Below are 25,314 nucleotides of genomic sequence, written 5' to 3'. Positions count from 1 at the left end.
GGGGATTGGTGGAGTGTTCCAGAGTAACAAACAGTAATTGTGCATGACAGACAGGAAGCACTCATCCCAAACTTCAGTTCATGAAGATGATCTCTTCAACCCCCTTGGGTACAGCAACACCAAGCATTCCAAACTCTTCTGAATATCCCACCAACCTCAGCTTCTCAATTCTAAACTTGTCTTTCATGGAGCCAAGCTTCATTTTTACCGTTTCAACCTGTTCCATGATTTCAGTATTTTCTCATGATCTTTGGAAGCCATCACAAAACCTTTGTGCAACTCACAGATAATTAAGGTTCCGTTTCCAAAATTTCTCATTTAAAGAAAAATTTTACAAACTCCAGTGGCTTTGGTTCTAATTCAACAAGGCACTTAAGTACATGCTTAACTTGAAGCACATACATGAGAGCTTTGCTAAATCATGACCTTTATCCAGTTCCCCATCTTCTTCTGCAATCACACCCAACATTCATTGTTTGCAAACTCAAAATACAGCATTGTATCCATGACACGACTGAACTTGGGCTGGAAGGACTACCATTGAATGATTCCACATTATACTTGTTATTATTCATTCTTACTATTCCTTATTTGTATTATCATAGCATCTAGAAGCCCCAATCATGGACCAGGACCCTGTTGTACTCTGTGCTGTACAAACACTGAACAAAAAGATGATCCCTCCTCCAAAAAGCTTACATCAATATAAGAACTTAAGAATGGCCATACTGGTTCAGATCAATTGTCCATCTGGCCCACTATCCTATCTTCTGACAGTGGCCAATCCCAGATGCTTCAGAGGGAATGAACAGAACAGGACTTGTCATCCCATCTTCTGACAGTCAAGTTTAGGGGGCCCCTAGGCATGGGGTTGCAACCGTGACCATCTGGATTAATAGTTACTGATGGGCTTAACCTCCATGAATTTATCTAATTCTTATTGAACCCAGTTATACTTTTGGCCTTCACAACATCTCCTGGCAATGAGTTCCACAGGTTGATGTGCGTTCTGTGAAGAAGTCCTTCTTTTTGTTTGTTTTAAACCTGATGCCTATTAATTTCATTGGGTGACTCCTGTTCTTGTTCTATGTGAAGGGGTAAATAACACTTCCTTATTCACTTTCTCCACACCAGTCATGATTTTATAGCCCTCTATCATATATCCCCTTGGGCATCTATTTTCCAAGCTGATCAGTCCCAGTCTTTTTAATGTCTCCTCCTATGGAAGCTGTTCCATACCCCTAATCATTTTTTTGCCCTTATCTGTACGTCTTCTAATTCGAATATATCTTTTTGAGATGAGGTGACCAGAACTGCATGCAGTATAAGTCAAGAGACAACAGATGGAGACAAACAGAGCAGGGAGTACAAGGAAACAATGAGACACTATTGGTCAGCATGATAGGCTATGGACTCAGCACATCAGCAGTCTAACGGTTGCCAAGTTTTTTTGTACGCATCATGGCAAAGGACAATTTTAAGGAGGGATTTGAAGGAGGATAATGAGTTAGATTTATGGATGTTGACAGTTCATTATGAGTTTATGGTTGTTGCCATTTTCTTGTGCCTACTCCCCAGGTGAAATGATCTGTTATCAGAGTAGGCCACAGACAGAACACTTAATACAAAATAAGCCAACCCCAATGGAACAGAGGGAGCCTGCCTCAAGCAATGCATGTGACACAGGTGATTCCCATCCTGAAATTGGGTTATTTAATACAGAATTCCAGTTCACCTTTGTGAGGGCTCACCTGTCTCAGGATCTATACGGATCACTCTCCCTCCATCAATACAGGCCACCCAAAGTTTCCCTTCTGCGTCAATACACATTCCATCAGGCATTTGTTCCTCCTTTTCTAATTGGTACAAAACTTTACCGCAGGCTGTAGAAGGAATTATGAAGTCAGCACTGAGTGCAATAGGTACGATATACTAATTTAACAAATTCATTTAACATCTTCCACAGTCTCCTAAATGCTCTTACAAACAAATCAGCTCATTTTTGTGATGAAGGCAGACAACAAACATTTGATTTGTACATGTGCCTAGAGATGGCTGATGGGGCACAGTTAGACTGATAAAAATAAACAGCCACTAGAATTGTTGTCTGAGGCTATACTGAATTCAGATGCCTGTGCTTTTACCAAGCGAGGGGTACAGATCTTTGCTGTTTAAGAATTTGTTCTATCCATATTGCTCAACATATGAGCCCTAGGCCAGTTTATGACTATCACAAGCACAATTACTTTACTTTAGGTACTCACCACTGATCTCTGCCTGTGTGTTTTTTTTCATGTGCAAACCACAGAACTACTTAATTTAAATGTAGGTAGTACATAATCTCTCCCGGACAAAGACTAAGAAGCCACTTTAATACAAGGAGAGACTGGCTTCTTGTTGACCATCTATAAACTCATTATTTAATTGGGCTTTGGACACTGAGGACATGATTGTCAAAATTAGACACAGATAATTACATGCCTAAACTACAAGCCAGTGTGGTATTCTGTGCAGACTGCTGTGCCCACATGGAGTCCCACTGAAGACAGTGGGTCTCTTCCCAGGTGCAGCAGTACACCTGTTTGGATTATAATGTAAGATCAGGACCCTAGTTTGCAACCATAATGGAGATTCGCCAGTATAAAACCAGGATGAAAGGAGATTCAGGCTCACAGTGCTTTCATATTTTGGAAAGATAGGTGTCATGAAAAAATCTTCTCACCAGAAATTTATAGAAATAGTCAGAGGAAATCTACCTAGGCAGTTGTATTGCACTTCTAAATACTTCATTTATATATGCATACAGTCTTCACAGACTAGTGTACAAAGGGAACCAGTTCAGTCATTTGAATTAAAACTGACATGACATTAATAGTCCCAGTTGAATTGCTGCTATATGAGATGGGCCAAAAAAAATTTCACTGAATGTTCAAGTTTTTAAATGAATTTGTGTCAGTTGTACTCGCACTCCAGTCTCCTTTATGCAAAGATTGTAGAAAGCAAGGAATATTTGCCCAAGCCATGGCTTTTACATTAATGTTACAGAATATTTGTGGAGAATTGTAAATTTATACTTGTGAGTATTCCTCCGGAAACCTGATTTTAAAAATATGCTTCTGTAATAGGGAAGAGAAACATATGGTATGATCTTTTATGAGAGTTAATAGAAAGTGTGCCAGTAGATGGTACTCAAGAACATGTAGCATTGTTTATGGAGTTTGTAGGATCGATACAGTTGGTTGTGATTGTGAACTGTAAACAGCTTCCTTTGGGCAACTCTTAACATCAGCTCTTAACTTGACCTAGCTGTCCAAGCAAAACAGATTCTGAATTCTCACAATGAACTGTTCATGAACAAGCTAGACTCCAAGAAATGTTCACCAAATAATTTTGTGTCATAGATTGTGAATTTCTTTGTCTATTGACAATTTGTGAACAGAAAATTTTATAATTTGTCATCTACTTCACTGACAATTACACACCCGGCGCTTGCTCCAGGAAATCAAACTACATTGATTTAAAAACTAATTTAAGAAAAGCATCTGTACCGATTTTTCCGGTGTGCACATCATAGTCAAAGGCATGGACAGCATACGCCAGGCTATCAATATGAAAGAAGGTTCTGTGATCCAGTGACCAATCCAATCCATTAGAAATGTTCACTTGGTCTAACTGCTTCACTACAGAATAGTCAGAAAAGAGCGTGTAGAGGGCACCTTGGCATCTCGCTCGCACACCAGGTTCTGTCTCCTCAGCCATGGTACCTAAAAGGATAATGGGATCAGTGATTGGAAAGTACAGCACCCTGGTAACTATAATAATGACCTCCTCATGTTCTCCTTGACGTATATGGAGCTCACACTGAACTCAGTGGATGTTCCATGCATGGAGAGATTGTAGAATCAGGTCCTGTGAATGAGGTAAAGACCTAGGAAAAAGCAGCTAGATGGAGGAAAGGGGAGGGGGAAAAAAAATCACATGAGGAACAGAAAGAGAAGAAGTACTCTCAGACTCAGGGAAGAAGGATCAGATCAGGAGCAGTTCTTTCTTGGGGAAGTGATCCCAATTTACTAATTTACAAGCTTCCACTAATCTCATGGGATTTAAAGCTCAGACAGAGTCCTTAGAAGATCACAATAATATGGCAAAGAGGTGAGGTTCTACCCACAATCCTCAGGTAGTTAAAGCAAACTTGAGGGCAAATGGCACACACTCATGTTTCTCACTGGTTGCAAAATACTTTTATTACCTAAAGGGACTCTGAACTTAAAATGCATATACTGTAAACGTATTATTACCTAGGTTATTAATAAAGACTTAGAATAACAGAAGTGAAAGATTTTTATAAATCTAATTTACATGTCACCATTTAAGCTTTTTCACTTGTTTACTTTTTGCATGTCTCCACTTGAAAAATGAAAGTGAAGCCAGTTTCACTGTTTGCTTGGGGTTTTGGTGGTGTTGTTGCTGTGGGTTGTTTTTTTGTTTGTTTGTTTTTTACAGTCACTTTCAAGTTGCTGCAGTAATTGAGTTTTTAATGCCTCAGGGGAATATTTAAGTTTTGTTGTTAATTTGTGGAAATCCTTCTATTGGTCTTAAATTTGATAAAAGCTTGTTTTACAATATTTGAGCCAAATTTTAAGTTGGGATTGTCCATTCATCACAAACAGATATGAACAGCATATATACAAAAATAATATTTCTCTTTCATTTTTCTAACTTTAGGCTGCTGCAAGACTAGGAAATAAGAATAAAGTTAAGACCACATCAGCCCTTAATACAGTAAACTCCAGTCTGAAATTAGAGTAACTATTGTTGGTAAATACTGAATAATAAATTGACAGACTATAATTGACATAACACATTTGGACCTGATTCTGGAACCACTGCCAAGCATAGAAATTACTGTCACAACTCTGTGGATCTGCTCCCAGTAGTAATTGCTGTGTTTGGTAGCAAGTATTTGTAGAATCAGGCCTTTAATTTGAATCTATAATGTAAATCTGAGGGGGTGCAGGAACCAATGAGTGAAATCCTGACTCCATTGAAGTCAATGGCAAAACTCCCATTGACTTCAAAAGGACCCAAGATTTTACCCCAACAACCAATATAAATCCTTCACTGGCCCCTTTACATGTCTAGTAAAGGGCTTGTATTTTTGCCTGGCTAAGCACAATTAAAAAAACATGTCCAGAAAACAAAAACATAGGCCACTTACCAGACAGGCCAGGCTGCCTGTCTGCCCCTGCTACATCCAGGTCAGCCCCACTTTAGACTGTGAGTCCCTCCTCCTGACCTGTCACACAATCAGAGGCATCCATACACCACTTTCTGCTTCCATGCTTCTGCAGTAATAGAAGTACCAATTCTCACACACTTCACCTATTGCTGAGTGAAGCTGAGCTGAAGAATCAAGTTCCCAGAGAATAAAAGTACAATACACATTAGAAATAGTCCTACTTCATTGAGAGTGAAAATCCTATCAGAAACATACCAGCAAAAAATCTCCCCTTTGGATCCACTTTCCCATCATTAAACCTGTTGTTTGGTTTATCCTGTTCAAGTTCAGCAATAGTGGTTACTGACTCCGTTTCCCAGTTTAAAAAGGCAAATCTGGTTCCCAAGGCAATGACATAACCCCCACACTTCCGAAGGGCCACTGAGCCAACACGAGCATCTGCAAACAAGAGACATGGGGGGAACGGGAGAAATTCAGTGAGTGTCAGATCATGTTATATCATAGGCTCTATATCCTGCTTGACATCACCTTCTCACTAGATGTGCAGTGCCATTTCTTAGCTCTCTAAGGACATGGCTGAGATCAGTAATGGGATGGAGAAAAACTGGTTGAAGCTGAATCCAGGAAAGACTGAGATAATGCGAGTAGGGGGAGTGAGGCACTTTGAAGAACTTGCCACCTCTATAACATTACCTTCCATTCTGATCATTAACATAACTTGTAGTCTCAGTGTTCTCCTAGGCTCCTCACTACTTCTAAACTCCTCAAGCACCCAGAGCCAAGAAAAAAATCCATTTAATCTACCACTGCTGGGAAAAATGTGCCCTTTCTTGTTGACTTTGGACTTACACACAGTGATCCAGGCATTTCGAACCTCCACCTTGATAACTATAATTCTCCGTCTTGTTGACTTGGGCCACCTCATACTAAATGATTGTAGGAGCGCAGTTCACTTGTCTCAGTGGAAAGTAAAAGGATGGCATGAAATGCTATAAACTACTTGTGGCTCTGTACAGGAAGAAAGATGACCATATGTACACTAAGATATCACCACTCACTGCTGCACAATTGTGATAAATCTTATGCAAAGTATGCCTTGTAAGGTATCATTGGAAAGGTTGTGATTTGTTGAACAATGTTATTCTGTTTATATGTATTATCATTGTGTATGAAGTTATGGATCTTTGCTGTGTGTTTGTATCTTGAACATGTTGTGTTCCTAGGTAACACCCACAGGCCCAATTTACATCAAGACCAGACAGCCATGGTTGATGAGCCATTAAAAAGAATCAGCTCTTCCAGTGGGCCCCTCCTGAGGATGCCTCCGAGAGCATGTAGACAATGGATGCCTCATGACTCAGCAAGGGCACGTAGAACATGTCATCCCTGACTCCATGTTTGAGACAGCAACTTTCCATACACCTGGGTTGGAGGCGGGGGGAGCTATCAATGGGAGAGTGACATCATGCCCTTGCCACTTTCCTGCTCCACATCTCTGGATTATGATTTCTAACAAAGAGCTTTGAACAACGGACTGAGGACCCCAATATTTGAGATGAACCAGAGAGACTTTTGCAAACTGGCAGATTTAACATCATTGCTATTATCCTGATCTACAAACTCTGAAATTAACTGCAATGGATATGATTCACTGTAACCTCTTAATGCTGCTCTTCCTTTTTATATATATTAATAAACTTTTAGTTTTTAGTTACTAAAGAATTGGCTATCAGCTTGGTTTGGGGATAAGAGCTGAAGTATATTTTGACCTGGGGTGTGTGTCTGGTTCCTTGGCATGGGAAGAATCTAATAGATGTGATTCTTGATTTTAATAATCATTTATCACAGAACTCTGGTTTCTCTGGGTGGTGCATGAGGGGCTAGAGGGCCTGAGGGGGTCTGTCTGTGGCTACATAACAACTAGTATAGCATTTTGGAAGCACACATTTGTTACTGGCTTGGTGAAATCTTATGAGAGACTATACCACTAGTTTGGGGTACATGCCCTGTTTTATGGCAGCCTGACCTGAGATTGGCGCTCTTAGCTGTGTCCCATACTAGGCAGTTTGCATTGCTAACTGACAAACTATTAACCTGGGACCGACGTGGCTACTACTCCACTGCATACAAACAACTAACGGCAGAGATAGATCAACTATAACACAGGGGGAAAAAAACAACCTAAAAAGGTACAGAAACAAAGTAGCAAACAAGTTTTAAGACTCAGCGTGGCACTGTCTTACCCACAGACACACTGTGCACTTCATTGGTGACTGAGTTCCAGCGGCAAACTTTCTGTGAATTAATATCCACATATACAAGTGCATTTTCTCTTTCTTCCCATACTGGGCACTCTCCCATCCTGTTCTTCTCCTTCACAACAGACTCAATCTTAATAGAAGACATGGCCTGAGAGGAGGAGAGAAAAAGATAAACCACATGAAAAATTCATTTTAACAAAAGAAGGCTTATTGTGTTGAATTTTTATAGAAACATCATATTTAGAGCAGGAATTAGAGAACTATATAGTCCCATAGATGCCACATAGGATTAGTGAATATTTGGGGAATCCAATACATCTAGTCTCCGGTACTTAGATGGGTCACATTATTATCTTATCTTAGCACCTATCTAGGACTAGAATATCCTTACTGTGTGAGGATCCCAGTTTTATAACTGGACAAATTACCTTGTGCTAAAACTTGATAAAAACTAAAGTGATATTTTCAAGCCTCATATTTGCTAAGCAGGCTTCTGGAAAGGAAAGGGAAAATAGGGAATAAACAAAAAATAGGGAGCCAAACATGAAAAATCATTAAACTTTATAGTTAGACTAGGTGGGTGAAGTAACATATTTTACTGGACCAACTTCTGTTGGTGAGAGAGACAAGTTTTTAAGCTTTTACAGAGTTTGAAAGCTTGTCTCTCTCACCAACAGAAGTTGGTCCAGTAAAATATGTTACTTCACCCACCTTGTCTCTCTAAAATCCTGGGACCAACATAGCTACAGCTACACTGCATACAAACTTTATCATTTTCATTCATTTTTCTACACGTATTTTCTGATGTTTCTTTGGAGTAATCCCTCCTTCCCCGCAATTCTAGGACATGGGTTTAATATTTCTGTAGTGTTGCCAAGTATTAATTCATACCAGGGCTGTAACTGTAGTGTAGGAGTTGGGGGAGCAGTGTTTAACAGGTAATAGGTAAAAATAGTATTTCAATAACATAAGATCCCTCTCATATATATAGTAGTATCCATCTATCCACCAGTAGCTGAAAGCCTGTGCTATCACACAGGTGTAATGTGTAAAATCATGTGGTAAAAAAGCCAAAAATGGCTAAAAACTCAAAAGAGGGACAGTAGCAGACTGTGAAACCCAGCGATGACTAATATTCTGAACAAAAAGAGCTCTCAACCATGCTGAAAGCTGTTTCCCTTGCTTCACACTGACACAACAGATATTTAGGCTTCTGAGTGATATTTGGGGTTATTGTGTGTACTGGTTGTATGGGTGGTTGTGTTGATTTGGGTCTAGGAAGGTTGTGCTGGGAGATTTGTTTTGATTTGTGCAGGTGGCAAATGAGGGGTGTGCACTACAGTGAGGGGTTGTGTGTGTTTGGAGTTATTGTGTATGCTGATTGTGTCACTGTGGGGGACTTGTGTTGGACAGGGAGAGTTGTGTGGATTTCCATGGGTAGCAAATGAGGGGTTTATAGTGAGGTGAGGTGCTGTGTGTGTTTGCAATTATTGTGTGTACTGGTTGTGTTGCTGTCTGAGTGATTGTGTTGATTTGTGTGGGGTGGTTGGTTGTGCTGGAAGATTGTGTGGGTGGCAAATGAGAGGAGTGTATTGAGGTGAGGGACTGTGTGTGTTTGGCATTATGTTGTATGCTGATTGTGTTGATTTGTCTAGAGGGAGTTGTGCTGGGAGATTTCTGTTTATTTGTGCAGGTGGTGAATGAGGAGTGTGTGCTGCAGTGAGAGACTGCGTGTGTTTGGGGTTATTGTGTGTGCTGGTTGTGTGGTTTGGAAGAACTATGGCAGTGGGGCCACGTAATCCGCCATTTTTGTAGTCTCCCTCATACAACCAATTAAATTGTTCCATGCAAATTAGCTACAGCGTAAAGATGGTGATTGGCTGAGTAACCTCTCATCCCACAGCGGTCTAGGCTTTTGGCTTGTAGCTGTAGCTATGTTGGTCCCAGGATTTTAGAGAGACAAGGTGGGTGAAGTAACACATTTCACCGGACCAACTTCTGTTGGTGAGAGAGACAAGCTTTCAAACTCTGTAAAAGCTCAAAAACTTGTCTCTCTCACCAACAGAAGTTGGTACAGTTTGTAAAGCTGAAAATGGCTGAAAACTTTAAAATTGGACAGTAACAGACTGTGGAATCCAGTGATGACTGAACCTGGTGATAGTCTGAACAAAAAGAACTCTCAACTATGCTTGTAGCTGTTTCTATCGCTTCACACTGACACAACAGACATTCCAGGCTTCAGAGTGACACACAATGCTTGACTTTGCAACCTGAATAAGGTTCTTGTAATATATTTTGTGTGTGTAATGTCCTAGCCTTTTAAAAAAGCAAACTGAAAAAAAATGAAGCTCCATTGTGTGGTATCACAGTGACTAGAGATGGGCAGAGAATGATTTTCAGAGGATTTTGAAACTTGGTCTTGTTCCAATTCAGAACAAGTTCGACATTCTCTGTGAAAATGGAATTACTGTTCTCCTCCCAGCTCTACTGGGAGCCTGGGCTCTGGGGCAGTTTGTAAGCCACAAGAGCCACAATTCCGAGAGAGTCCACTTGGCAGACTGTCTTGGAGCTGCGGATCCTGGAGGCCTGTGCTGCCAAGAAGCCATGAGCCTGGGAGCTAGGGCTCTCAGGGCTTCCAGGATCTTGGCTCCCCATCAGCCCGCCTGATGAGGAGCTGGGAACTTGAAAGCCGGGGTGCTCCAGCAGTTTGCCAGGCAGGCTGCCGTGTCAGGTGGGAGAGCGGGCAGGAAACCAGGCAGGATTCTTCTGTCAGAAGCCTGCTCAATTTCCAGTGTAATTTCATCAAAATCAACATGGTCCCACAGAACATTTCAATTGTGACTAATCAGCAAATCCCAATGAAAAAATGTTTCATCAAAAAAAAAAAAAATTGACCAGCTCTAATACTAACACCCACATCATTCATCAGCCGGGTCTGAACCTTTAGATTCTCTGCCCAGACCTCTGCCACTTCAGCTAACTGGGTAAGCGAAAGCAGTTGTAGGTGGTCATCCTCTATGTTGACCTGCAGTAGAGGGGAATGGGACACTTTGCCAGTGTTTTTCACAGATATTTGCAGACAGCAGAGGAATGGGGGCCCTCAGGGACCTTGGGTTCCATTACACGCTCTGGAGGGGAGTACTGTCTAAGGGGCATAGGTTCTTTTGTCTATTCCCACCCAAATTTGACCCCTTCTGCCCTGTCCCCTCCAACAAGTCCCTCATGTCTCTTCCCCATTCCAGGATCCTTGCCTCAGTCTCATTCTCCTGCCTACCTAGTCCCAGCCTCCACTCCTCAGTTTTCTCTCTCATCCCTTTGCCGGTCTCCTTTCCCAGCCAGTCCTAGTCTCCCCTCTGGGCTCGCTGTCCAAGTCCCAGTTTCCCCCACACTCTCATTCTCTCACCCTCAACCATGGGCAGTGTGTGACTCCTGCATTTCATAGAATCATAGAATATCAGGGTTGGAAGGGACCCCAGGAGGTCATCTAGTCCAACCCTCTGCTCAAAGCAGGAGCAATCCCCAATTAAATCATCCCAGCCAGGGCTTTGTCAAGCCTGACCTTAAAAACTTCTAAGGAAGGAGATTCTACCACCTCCCTAGGTAACGCATTCCAGTGTTTCACCACCCTTCTAGTGAAAAAGTTTTTCCTAATATCCAACCTAAACCTCCCCCACTACAACTTGAGACCATTACTCCTTGTCCTGTCATCTTCTACCACTGAGAATAGTCTAGAACCATCCTCTCTGGAACCACCTCTCAGGTAGTTGAAAGCAGCTATCAAATCCCCCCTCATTCTTCTCTTCTGCAGACTAAACAATCCCAGTTCCCTCAGCCTCTCCTCATAAGTCATGTGTTCCAGACTTTGAGAGGGCTGGGTGTGAGCGCTGGAAGCTCCATAGAAGTGAGCGGGGGAAGCACCAGTTCCCAGACCATGGCCTGCCCCCTGCTCCGCCCCAAGGCCCACCCCACTCAGCCTCCTCACCCTGAGGCCCCACCCATGCTTCACCCCTGCTCCACCCTAGGCCCCACTCTTGCTTGGCCTCCACCCCAGAGGCTCCCTCACGCACTCCACTTGCACCTCTCCACTCCCTCTCCCAAGGCCTCCCCCCGGCCACCACTCACTCCTCAGAGGGGCAAGCAGCTGGCGGGGGTCCTCAGTGGAAGACGTGGAGCAGGGGAGGGAAGAGGCACCGTGCAGACAGGGCCACGGGGAAGAGGATAAGCGGGAGCAGGGCCAAAGGGAGGTGCACCCCATCTTGTTTGGGGAGGCTTAGCCTCCTGTAGCCTCTTAAACCTGCCATCCATGCTCCCAACTCTTTGTCACCAGGCTCCTTGCCCAGCCACTTCAGTTCCCCCCTCCTGGCTCCTCATCCCATGTCTCTCCTCCCACACTAGCTCCCAGTCCTAGTCTCTCACCCTGGGCTGCTCATCCAATATCAGTCTCCCCTCTCAAACCTTCCCAGGCTCTTTGTCCCAGTCTCTTGGCCTGACCAATCCAGATTTTCCTCCCTCTGGGGCTGCAGTTCCATTCTCCCTGCTGAACCAGTCCCAGCCTCCTCTAACTTGTGACTCCTATTCCCAGTATCCACTCCCTCCCAGTCTCCTTGCCCAGCCAGTCCCAGTTTCCATCACCCCCACCAAGATTTTTCCAAAGCTTATAAACTTGGTCACATTGGGGTGTTTTCTCACAGGTATAGCATCCTGGACATAAAACCCACCACTGCTCCAACAGCTAAAGCTAGTTTAAAAAAAGACCACCATTTTTAATATGGACAAAACAACTTCTTTTTCCCTCAACTCATCCTAAGAAATGGCTGAACTGTTTTGGCTGAAATTTTCCAACAAAGTTCAGCCTGAAGCAAACATTCAGTATGGAAAATTTCAGCCTGAATGGTTGAAGTCTGGCAAAGTTAAAAGCAACTGAAAATAGGGTGGGAAGTATCAGGGAAACTGTTCTGCAGGGTTCCAGCGACTTCTGAAACAGAGGACAGTGAATGCCACTAAAGGTCTTGCAAACTAAAAGGGTACTTCCCAGTTCCTATACACTACACTCTTCTAGCAGGTATTTCAACCCCCCCGCACCCACTGGCCTACTATGATCTTCTCCCTTCATAATAAAAGGTGGAGACTCAGTGCTCCCACCCCACTGTGACAAACACCCTGACTTTTTGCTTCAGCTGACAAAACCTTCCTGGGCTTCCTTGTCTCCTAGTAGTGACAAGCTGATCCCCAGCTCTGCTACCTGTGCTGTGGCTAGGGTGACCAGATGTCCAGATTTTATAGGGACAGTCCTGATTTTTGGGTCTTTTTCAAATATAGGTTCCTATTACCCCCTACCCCCTGTCCCGATTTTTCACACTTGCTGTCTTCTTTCCTATGCTGACCCAGCAATTTCAGAGATTAAAAATGTGTAATTGTTGATGTTATCTATACTTAGCAGTTAGCGATTTACATTTTCTGTGCAGTCAGCAGTCACATGAATGATGAGGCATGAAACAAGGCCCTGAAAATGGTCTGTTTCATATTGCCAGCAGCAGCAGGACAACCTGAGAGGTGGAAAAGTCTTGCTCAGCATTTTTCTGAGTTGTCATTGGGAGCAGAGGAGGAAAATCCAGATATTTCACCATTCAATTTCCCCAATGACTAGCCCAGACTTTTAAATTTAGAGACAAATGACTGGAGGGATAAAATGAGGGGAAAAGGGATTTTGTAGTACAATGTCACGTGAGACCTCAAGGAAGGATAGTTTTGTGCTTAAAATACTGGGTTCTTAAAAATGGTGGTTAAAAAGCCATGTCTACTCTATAAACACTTAGCCAGCATAGCTATACTAGCAGACCCCCTCATGTAGCGTATGCCAACAGGAGTTTTTCTGTCAGCATAACACTGTGATGTTGCATTCCATATGTTTTGTGGAAATAAGCTTATGAGTGTGAACACGACGTAACTGGAATATGCTTTATGCAAAAGGTCTCTTGTAAGGTATCATAACAAAGTTATAACCTACTAAATATATTCCTCCTATTTGTATGCATGTATCATTCTTGTATCTGAAGCTAGAAATATGAACTATAACTCTGAGGTCCTATTATAATTATGCGAAGTGTGGGCCATTAATAGTGGTTTAGAATGTTGAAGGCTCCCATTGACTAGGACAAATGGTTGTAAGTGGTTTATTTACCTACAAACCTTCCTGTGTACATGTGGGCCAACCCAGGAAGAATGGAGACTAGGGGTCTTACAGTGACATGTGACCAGTTCACACAATACTGCAATCCATCTTAATCCTTGTACTTTTCCATTGATGAGGCGGGGGTGGGGACAAGCATAGTCAAAAGATTCCCGCCTTGTGCCAAAGCTATAAAAGGGGGTGGAGCAGGACAAAGGGGCTGCTAGTCATGAGAAAACCCCTGCTTACCACCTGAGATGTCTGCTGAATCTAACAAAGACTGTACCAGGGGAAAGGATTGGGCCCACAATAGGAAGGAGTCTAGTTTGTGAAAGAAGCTTATTGGAACATCTCTGTGGATGAGATATTACCTGTAATCAGTTTCTTAATGTATTAGACTTGCGTGTTTTCGCTTTATTTTGTTTGGTGACTTACTTTTTTCTGTCTGTTATTACTTGAAACCATTTAAATCCTACTTTTTATACTTAATAATATCACGGTTGTTTATTAATAAACCCACAGTAAGTGATTAATACCTGGGGGAGCAAACAACTGTGCATCTCTCTCTATCAGTGATATAGAGAGTGAACAATTTATGAATTTACCCTGTATAAGCTTTATACAGGGTAAAACAGATTTTTTTGGAGGTTGGATCCCATTGGGAACTGGGTGTCTGAGTGCTGGAGGCAGGTAACTTGCTGAGCTGTTTTCAGTTAAGTCTGTAGCTTGGGGACATGGACCAGACCCTGGGTCTGTGTTGTAGCAGGCTAGCATGTCTGGCTCAACAAGACAGGGTTCTGGAAGTTCCAAGCTGGCAGGGAAAGCGGGCTCAGAGGTAATTTCAGCACATCAGGTGACAGTCTCAAGGGGATCTCTGTGACTGAACTCTTCACAAACACAACAACCTTCCCTAATGACATTAGTTAAATCACTGTTTCCCAACCTGTGTGCCATGGCACATTGTTTTGTCATCAGGCCCAAACACGTGTTCCGCAGAATTTTTGTGTTTGTGTGTTTCACAAGTGTTTGTGCCAGGCTCAGTTTCACAGCATGGAGCCTACCGGCCTTTCTTTCTTACAGAAAGCTGACTGAAAAATGTTCACCGAAGTTTTTTGCTATTAAAAAAAAATGCCTTTTTGACTAAATGGAAGGTTTTTGGGAAAAAAATTCCGTTTTCATCAAAAAATTGAAAACCAAAAGAATTGTTCATTTTTGTTGGTCAAAAACTGAAAAATTGACATATTTTAAATAAAAGCCTCCAAAAATCCATGTTCATCAAGAAATTTTCATGAGAAAAAACACATTTCCCAACCAGCACTACTTTTCTGTTGCCAAGACTAGCGTGGCCATAAAGTTTAATACCATAGTGCTTCATGAAATGAAGCAATGCAAAGAAGTGAAGTAATAACCATAACAACAAAAATGAATGGACTGTTTTCTCACAGAGCAATCAGGATGCAATATAGTCAGTCAGTCATCTCAGCTATGAGGCAGCTATGAAAACAGCATCACAATGAAAAATTACAAGTCATATCGCGCTAGATGTAAATGCTCTGTGAACATGAAAACATGGGGAACGGAGGCTGCGAAAAGCTCATCTTCACCCTGCCCAACAGCCAGGCACAATTGCTATTCCTGTGCTCCCCAAAGCACATGAAGTGCTTCTGTCATGTGCCCTTGAGGTGCAAGACACCTCAGTGCAGGGCCCAGGCTTGCCACTCATATGCACCAGCCAGCAAAGGTAACCAGCATGCAGTAAGATGCATGTTTTACCCATTAAATCTCAAATTCTCCCAGGGTAGTGCGCCCTCGCACCCCCCATCCCCACCAAAACAGGACTGTATCTATAAAAACATGACTGAACCCACAATTAGGCAAACACACACACACACACACACACACACACACACACACACAGAGTAAAAGTTTACCTCAACTTTTCTGTCTTTATCTTCAGTTAATTTCCTTCTTGTCCTATTCTGTGAAATAGAAACATTCTCTATTGAAATTGTCAACCTAATGGTATTCAGAGATCATTATTATATCCCTCTGCAACACCACCTGTGGGTTCCCTGTTCCCTGATAGTATTTCCCAGCCCCCAACACCAAGTTTACACACACATACAGATCGTTTTGTCGTTCCCGATATCTTACCCTCCAAATCCTTATGCAATTGTTGTTGGGTTCTTTTACTTCTAGTTTTCCTAAACTGAATGTGATAGTTAAGACACTGAATTCATATACTAAGGCATATTACTTCTCTGCATGAGATTCATATACTATTATAAACACACACACACACACACACATTTTATTTACATATTACATGCACCAGAGAACAACATTGGGTTTGTCAATATGGTATTACAAATATTTAGAAATTCTCTCTCTAGTTCACTCCTTTCCTCTTAACTGCCCCACTTCCTCCCTTTAGGTATCCAACTTTACATCTATTACTACTAGCATCTCCTCTTTTTGGATGTAAACAGCATTTTGCAGTTTGACTCTGTCCTCCTTTGTATTTGCCATTCTCCCCCCTTTCAGAGTCAACAACAAATTGTTGGAATTTATACTGTTAATAAACAGGCATAAGTGCCAATACTGACCTCTATAGTATCCCACTTGGCAACGTTCTCTAAATGTCAACTGAAGGATTATCTTCATGTAACTTCCTTCTCTTTCAAAGAATCCCTCTTGAATGAAACTTGGATCAGGAAGATTTTGGATCCCAAGGCAGTAATTACTTTATTGCTTATTTCAAAAGAAACTATTTCTCAGGTCGGTTGGAAATAAATACACTCACATGTGACTATAGATTTAGATCACGAGTGAAAAAACCTTCAGGGCAGAGCAGCTGCTCCTCCTGATATGGCTTTTCCTGTTGTTGAATTCTTGCCCAACCCTACCTGAAATCAATGCAAGTAAGTCTCTGTTCAGAATATAGCAACATAAACAAACAAATGCATTAAAACAAAAGTGAAAAAATTCCACTAAACTGGATGAATGGCAGCAGGGTAGGAAACGTCAGGGGGAGGTGACTGCTCGAAAAACCCCAATAAGAAGGGAGAGAGATGTGACAGCTGAAGAGCCAGGAGCCTGGAGTGGGTGCCTTTGGCGGACCACAGAAGGGGAATACAGGTGCAGTTGCCCTGAACTGTGCCAACAGTTACCATCTAAAAGGTGGCAGCGTTAGGAATAGAACCTAGGACTTCTGGTTTCAGAAACAAAAATCCTCGTTACTTGAGCTAAAATGAGTAGCTCCATTAGCTGAAAATAGCAATAAGTATTTTACCCTTTGTACACTGACTACCAAGAGCAACAGTGCACAGTCAAGTCAATGGGTATGCTAAACCCATCACACTTGGAATGTATTTCTGGATTATTTATTTTTAAAAATCAGCATACATGTAATTTCAATTGCCCTGTATCCATATGATAATATAGGGTGGTAAAATGTGTGTTTAGTTTGTGTATGTATTTACTAAATTTACACTCAAAGATACTGTTGAGAGAAACAAATGACAATAGTAGATCCACTGCTATGGAAACCATGATACATGGTTATTTCTAATAGACAATATAACTTTAATAAGACTACAACTATTAACTCACTGAACTTCCCTTCACTGCTAGACCCTCCCGCTGCAGGTTCTGCCACAGAAGAAGTGATCTGATAGCAGAAGTACAACGGGATGAAGAAATGATTTGGCACAGTTTCCTGTTTCTTTTCAAGAGTACTCATGAAGTGCTCTAGACTGACCTGCAGTCTATAGAGCAAAGAGAGGTGTGAATGAGACTCAAGAGAAGTAAGGGTACTTGTATCACCCAAAATGTGGATCAACAGCAGACTCTGCACCAAAATGTTACTGTGCTATAAAAGGTATGTTAGTAAAATACTCATGTCCAGAATGTCTGCCTTTGAACAACACAAAGAGGTAGGTTTGCCAAGGAGTAAGTGGGATTTTATTTTGTTTCCATTTACACGCTAAATATTTGCATATTGTCGCATGTTGCATATTGTCGCATGGGGAAATATACTTGCTGATGCTTTCATGTTCTGCAGTCTATTAGCTTCTTTGACTACTTTCCTACTAGCCACATGAAACCAGTAGAGAGACTTTCTAAATCACTCACACCATTCAACTTCCCGAGTTCTATCCATGCCTGATTGTACATGGTTTTCTTTTCTGTGTTGGAAAAGAAAATTCTCTGCCACCTTCAATTTACTGATTTATATATCCAGGACTTTTTGGCAATGTGCTGTTGAAATCAGAAATAGCAGAATCCCAAACTGGAGTACAGCACTGATGAGATGTTTAACACCTCACCTCCCCAAAAAATTATATTATTGATGTGACATCATGGTCAATTCAGCTGGCATTTCTGCATTCCTAGCTCCAGCACAAACCAGAGAAGTCTTGTAGGACAGGTGAGAGAAAGAGAGAAGTGTTGCTGATATGCAGCGATGAAGCATAGCGCAACACTAACCCCATCTGGCATCCTCTCCCTCTTGCACTCAAGAATTGAATTACTTTTTCAGCTAATTTTCTAATCCACCTTACATGCGTGATAGAGTAAGACAGGACGGATGGCAGGAGCAGGTGGGAGGAAAGAGGTTACTAAACAGAAGTGTTGAGACAAAGGAAGGAACAGAAAACTGAAAAGATACTAACCAAGAGATGGAGAAGAAACAGTTACAGAAAGGGAGAATAGAGGAACATGAAGGTGTGGTCTGCATTAGTAGGAGCATTGCCAGCAGATCGAGGGAAGCGATTATTCTCCTCTCTTCAGCTCAGGTGAGACCACACCTGGAGTATTGTGTCCAGTTTTGGGTCCCCCACTACAGAAAGGATGTGGATACATTGGAGAGTGTCCAGTGGAGGGCAACAAAAATGATTAGGGGGCTGGGGCACATGACTTATGAGGAGAGACTGAGGGAACAGGGCTTATTTAGTCTGCAGAAGAGAAGAATGAGGGGGGATTTGATAGCAGCCTTCAACTACCTGAAGGGGGGTTCCAAAGAGGATGGAGCTCAGCTGATCTCAGTGGTGGCAGATGACAGAACAAGGAGCAATGGTCTCAAGTTGCAGTGGGGGAGGTCTAGGTTGGCTATTAGAAAAAACTATTTCACTAAGAGGGTGGTGAAGCACTGGAAGAGGTTACCTAGGGAGGTGGTGGAATCTCCATCCTTAGAGGTTTTTAAGGCCCAGCTTGACAAAGCCCTGGCTGTGATGAATAGTTGGGGTTGGTCCTGCTTTGAGCAGGGGGTTGGACTAGATGACCTCCTGAGGTCTCTTCCAACCCTAATCTTCTATGATTCTATAGGCAAAGTTGCCTCAGTTTAAATAAGGCTGGCCCTACAAAGTTTCTCTCATTTAACAAAATGTGGGATTATTATATGCAGTGTTGTAGTAGCTATGTTGATTCCAGGATATTAGAGAGACAAGGTGGGTGAGGCAATATCTTTTATTGGACCAACTTCTCTGTGGAGAAAGACAAGCTTACACAGAGCACTTCTTCGGGGGGATTGTTAGGTACATTGGTGTGATGCCAAAGATACAGGGCTTGCTTTGAATTTAATTGTGAAATGCTCCATAAAAAGAGTGTTCCTGTGAAAGTTTATTAGGCTGTAGATTTAGTAGTTTGTCGGGTTTTCAGAATTCCTGTACTTAGAAATGACCGTCTGGTCTTAGAACCCAGTTCTGACATGCTTGCTGTCTACCTGATCTTGCAATACCAAGATTCAGGGCCAAATTCAGCCCTACTGTCAGTAGGTTCTACTGTCTTCACTGGAGCTTTACCTGCTTACTCCACAGCTAATTTTGGCCTTTAATTTTTCACGTGCCCCATCACAAAATTAAAGTCAAGTACAACCCTATTCCCAACCGTGAACCACACTGTTGTTATTACATCCTGAACTCCTGAGGTTTTTAAAGTCCCTAGTTTGCCGCATTTGGGTGAAACTCTAGCAAGCTTAAAGCCCCTCTGGACAGAAATTTGCTGTCATGATTGCAGCTAACAGAAAGAGCAAGAAACATAAAAGTCTTAATAGTGTGTTCACGTTCACACAGGGTGGGATTAATCCAGATATTCACACTCACACAACCCATCAAATACTCATGAAAATGTTTCTGAATGGCTGTAGTTTCATTTTTTTTCTGATCATTAATGATTATTTGACAGAAATATTTACAGATTGGTGCTATTTAATATTTGACATTTTCCTATTTAAAAAATTTCAGACTTGCAGTGAAGGAAGAGAAACAATATTACATGACTTAACTTACAAACCAGACAGTGCAAATAAGTCAACCGCAGTCTACAATCAACCCCATAGGCTGAAAGTTATTTGTCCACACAGTTCAATAAATACTTATAAACAACAACTACATCCAGAGAAAATCAAAATTAGTTTGAAAATGATTCACTAAACCAAAAAAGGGGCTAAATTCACAATGCCTATCAAGAACAGTTTCACCAGCTCTCATCAATTATAAGGGTAAACCACAAAGATGGGTGTTGGGATTCTCTCTGAGACCTTTACCACTTGGCTTACCCAGGGAGAACACTTCAGCCAGTTCTCTGCGATTCAAAGTACTCAATTTGACTCCAGATTTCATCACTCAGGTTCCTTTATTTGGCATACAGCAAAGCTATGCTGGTTTGATCAGATTCAAGTGTAGGGGGTGGATATAGGGCATACCACACATCCAGAGTTACACAGAAAACAGTTTTCTTTATATACATTACACACTTTCAGATCGTATTGGTTACTTTGCAGGAACCAATCCTTGTACAGCATGCTCTGTCCATATGGAACCTGATCTTTACATTCCAGGTTTATCTTGTCCATTGTCCCTAACATCTGGGTGTTGCTGCTTATCTTAACTAGCACAGACATCCTGACTCCAGCATACTGCTTGCAAAGCCCCTATTTACAACTTAATCTTCCATTCACCTTCTCAATCATGTCCACTAAGAAATGAGGCTAGTTTCTTATGTCAAGCCAGGCCTACAATGGGTACAATGATTTATAGTACTGGTCAAATTCTGTACTTCAGGTCCTAATTGTTCAACCAAATTGGGTGTGGCATGACATCAAGGTTTTATTGACCTGAGTTTGGGATGGCCATATGGGTCATAAGTCATCCCAAACAAATGCTGATAAAAATGGTTATACCATCTGACACCATCAGGTTAGTCCATATATGCTATATCAATGGTTTTCAACCTGGGGTCCTCAGACTACATCTAAGGGATCCGCAAATGGTTGTTGTTATCATAGAACAGTGGTTTTAACCATAGTCCATGGATTATGTCTATGATTTCCAAAGGGGTGTACACCTCCATTCCAAATTTTTTAGGGATTCATAAATGAAAAAGGTTGAAAACCACTGTTGCATGTTACCAAAAAGCTATTTTAGAGAGACTTAAAGATATGTATATTGGGGTACTATAATTTGTATCTCTCCATCTGTAAGTCCAGATGCCTTCATACAGGTTCTGAGTTGAAAATAATGCAGAAAAATTAAACCATTTTCAACATCCTTTCAGGAAGACTTACTGCTGACAGCCATGGTTAGCAATAGAAACATTTCCTACTGTACTTCTAATCCAGTATTAAAACTGTATTTTAAGAAATATAAACCCCAGTCGTGTGTGCATAGCGAACATGGAGATAACAAATAAGCACAAAAGTGTCACGTTATCCAACCAGTAGCCTCATCTGACTGACTCCAGTGCCCTCTGCTGGGATAAAGACTTCTAAAGAGCTAACAGTCAATTTTTAAAAAAAACAAACATACTCAATTGAAAAAAGTGACAGGGATTAAACAGACAAGAGACAAAAACCTGGATTAAACTAGCCTGGAGCATTAGGATTTCAAATATATCATTCTTAGTCTATGCCAGGGATCGGCAACCTTTGGCACACAGCCCACCAGGGTAAGCCCCCTGGTGGGACAGGCCGGTTTGTTTACCTGCCGCGTCCTCAGGTTTGGCCGATCGCAGCTCCCACTGGCCACAGTTTGCCGCTCCAGGCCAATGGTGGCTGTGGGAAGTGGCGTGGGCCGAGGGATGTGCTGGCTGCTGCTTCCCGCAGCCCCCATTGGCCTGGAACGACGAACCGCAACCAGTGGGAGCCACGACTGGACAAACCTGCGGACGCGACAGGTAAACAAACCGGCCTGGCCCGCCAGGGGGCTTACCCTGGTGGGCCACGTGCCAAAGGTTGCCGATCCCTGATCTATATAAATATACTTTTAGGACCAGAGTGCTGACTCCTATGTATACATAAGGTAACATGCTGGCCACATTCAGAAGGCTAGATGAAAAAAATGTAAACTAAACCCAAGCTATATGCTAGATTTTTTGTTGGTTGGTTTGTTTATGGGGTTTTGGGAGGAGGGAGGGAGACTTGGTGGGGACAGTTGTTAAGAATGGTAGAGATCCTGTACTATGTAAGAACTTGGATCATATAAAACCTGTCTCACTAGGAAATTACTTGTCCATTTTATGGGCAAAGGATGAGCTTCATCAATATTATCAATAGTCAAAGTGTAACACACACACGTTATAAGACTTGCTATTGAAAATTTCAATTTTTGAACTTGGGAAAGAAGATTGAAGACACAAGCATGTAATCTTTTCACATGCATATGTCATCACCAACAATTAACTTTGACAAAATAGACAAGCAAAAGCATAAAACAACAAAGCAGAAGGCAAAGATGAAAAACCACAAAAATGCAAAAGGAAAAATATATCTGAAAATCAAAATACAAAAATTAATTCCAAAAACTAAAATCATCAATTAGCAGCCTCCAGTCAGGTATTTCAATGGGGCAAAATGCTTGCCCTATGTTCAGACTGGCAGCAAAGAAACACTATTCTGTTCCCAACACATCAAAAATGAGCAATTATGCAAAAACAGCAGTTATAAAAACAGCAGCAAACCAAGAACATTAAGCATGGGACACAAAAAACCTTAATTTTGTGCTGTAACTAAACACAATTATCAAGATTACCCAGATTTTGCTGAAGGGTTCCCTGTCAAACCCAACTCCTTCGGCAACTGGCTGCTCCCTGAATCTTAGCATTTATCAGACAGAAAAATAGCTTAATGTCAGCCTATTACCACCAGCTCCTGCACAAACAAATTGTGTAAAGCATCTTTCACAACACAGCACCAATCTACTGCCACAAAAGTGTTCAAGTTCCTGAACAACTTTGGCCAATCATCTGTCACATAATGTGAATGCTGACACCCTTCCTTCTGCTTTTGGCTAGGATCAGCAAAAACAAAATGCTTTGTTATGAGGGATCATAAACTCAACTGTTATTTCTGAAAGGAAAGAATAAATTTTGATGAACATTCCTTCTTTTAATAATTCAATTGCTATTAGAAAAACTGTAAATTTTAATTTTATGTTAAAAGAACTCTGAACTAGGGAGTGAAATAACTGTTCACATTTGCACACTTTAAAGCAGGACTTCTTGAAGAAACACATGTATGCTGTGCCAAAAATGGAGTGCTTTTTTATAATGAAGACTGCCAAGGCCTGTTCTGTTCTATGTAACAGAATGGATATATCACACTCGAGGGGCTGACTGGGTGGCAGAGCCTACACACCTAGGTCATCACTGCATGCTAACCATTGGTTAAGCAATTGCAGGTTAGTCAATATACGCAGTAGCCTCACCCACTGCAGCACTGTATTTGAAGGTGGTAAGTAAAGAAGATAGAGGCAGGGGATTACAAACAAACAGAAGGGGACCATGGGGAGATGGAGGCATGGACCTAGCTGATGATGTTTTTCCGTGGCAGATCTTTCCCATGCAGACCACTGCTTCTGAACCAAGGACCATGAGCACACACTGGTGGAACCATGTTGTGCTGGAAACATGGGATGATAAACAGTGGGTCCAGAACTTGTGTGGAAAGCCAGGGTCCACCTGGAGTTGTGGGAGGAATTTATCTTAGGTCTTGAGTAGCAGAACATCTGAGGAAAGGGCTCATATCCACTCCAGAAGCATGTTGCATAGCACTATGGAAGCTCGCAACTCCTGTTGGTAATCAGTTCATGGTAGGCAAATCCATGATTAGCACAGTGGCCATGGAGGTTTGCAAAGCAATTAATGCTGTGCTGTCTTCCAAGGTTCTAAAAATTGGACACATTTCTGAAATAATTGTGGGGTTTGAATGGATGGGGCTCCTGAGCTATGCAGGTGTGATCAATGGCACACACGTACCCATTCTATGCCAGCCATTTCAAGCAAGCACATTCACAGGAAAGGATACTATTCCAGGGTTATGCAGGTCCTTGTAGAATACCATGGCATATTTATCATGGATACCTATATTGGACGTAAAAGCAGGGTGCACGATGCCAGGGTTTTCTAGAGGTCTGGCCTATTTCAGCATGGGCAAGTGTGTGTGAGTGGGGTGTGCTCTTCCTGGGGAGACCAGGCTGGGAAGGAAGAGAGACAGGACTGGCTGGAGTGTCTGAAAGCAGCTGGGCCCTTCCTGGTCCCAGGGAACGCTTGCCTACTTGGGAGGAGACACGTTACAGCACACCTCCATAATTCAGACTGCGACACTGTCTTAGGCTAAGCTAAGAAAAATGGTAACGAACATACACATATTGTAGGGCTTTTTTTGTGTAAAATGGTTCTCAAACATTTTAGTCACAATTAGCGGTTGTCGGCACTAGCACCCTTTTTGTTGGTGGGGCGAGTGGCCTGGGGCTGGTTCTTCTGCATCTCAGAGATGGCAATCCTACCTCAGACACTAGGAGTTGGTTCAGGTCTGTTGCTGTAATTTGAGGAAAGCTCATCCAGTTTACAGAGTAGGAGCCATGTTAGTCTGTATCCACAAAAAGAAAAAGGAGGACTTGTGGCATCTTAGAGACTAACAAATTTCTTTGAGCATAAGCTTTCGTGAGCTACAGCTCACTTCATCGGATGCATGCAGTAGAAAATGCTCAAAGAAATTTATTAGTCTCTAAGGTGCCACAAGTACTCCTTTTCTTCATCCAATTTAGCTTGTACTGAAGTGTAACATTAGATGAGACTAAATATACATGCATGCTGTTGCTTTGAAATCCTCTAATGCTTTACTCCAAACTACTAAATAAAAATGCTTTGTTTTAAGAAGGCTGTTCGTCACTTTATCACCGGTCACAGGTTTCTGAAGGAAAGAAGTGCAGATGCTCAAACCCAGTCTGGTCTGCAGGCTGCTAAGTGGCTGGTGTATATACACACACAAGGAGTAGCATACTCAGGTCCCATGCTAAGAGTTGAAGAATTGTGAGATTCCACCCCAAGACAGGTAAGGGCAAGAGCCCTGCCTCAGCGCATCCCTTCAGATGATACAAAAGCGGGACAGATGTGCAGCTAGCCCTAGAACTGTGAGATATGCATAATAAGAGCCACTGTTTTCTGCTAGTTTGCGTTCAGATGTTATATCCTGCATAAGATTAAAAAAAAAAATACAGCACACAAAACCAGTTAATTAGAGTTAAGATATAAGTTAAACAAACAAAAAAAATCTTTGACTACAAATTCCAACTGCAGGCATCAATTGTTGTTTTGATTGCTAGTATTTTAATTAGAAACTGAATCTTATCAGCTTTACTGTATTCTCA

The 25,314-nt window shown here is 41.9% G+C and overlaps 1 protein-coding gene across 4 annotated transcripts in view; it reads right to left on the bottom strand.

Annotated features, from left to right (window-relative positions):
• Nucleotides 1-25,230, bottom strand: part of LOC140914782 (regucalcin-like) — a 28,885-nt gene extending 3,655 nt beyond the window's left edge. Inside the window, exons 1-6 of one of the 4 annotated variants that reach the window (XM_073353439.1) lie at nt 22,696-25,230; nt 15,601-15,648; nt 7,483-7,648; nt 5,495-5,677; nt 3,549-3,764; nt 1,752-1,883 (exon numbers count right to left, since the gene is read on the bottom strand). In XM_073353439.1, the coding sequence (XP_073209540.1) occupies nt 1,752-1,883; nt 3,549-3,764; nt 5,495-5,677; nt 7,483-7,648; nt 15,601-15,648; nt 22,696-22,767 (817 nt within the window). In that variant the 5' untranslated portion in view covers nt 22,768-25,230. Of the gene's footprint in view, nt 1-1,751; nt 1,884-3,548; nt 3,765-5,494; nt 5,678-7,482; nt 7,649-15,600; nt 15,649-15,823; nt 17,100-22,695 lie in introns of those variants that run through there. The other 3 variants (XM_073353456.1, XM_073353466.1, XM_073353447.1) reach the window with 3 other exon arrangements.
• Nucleotides 25,231-25,314: the final 84 nt, after the last annotated feature.

Source organism: Lepidochelys kempii, chromosome 1 (assembly GCF_965140265.1).
Source record: "Lepidochelys kempii isolate rLepKem1 chromosome 1, rLepKem1.hap2, whole genome shotgun sequence".
Taxonomy (NCBI): Eukaryota; Metazoa; Chordata; order Testudines; family Cheloniidae; genus Lepidochelys; species Lepidochelys kempii.
Note: the sequence above shows the minus strand (reverse complement) of the source record. Positions and strands in the feature narration are given on the sequence as shown.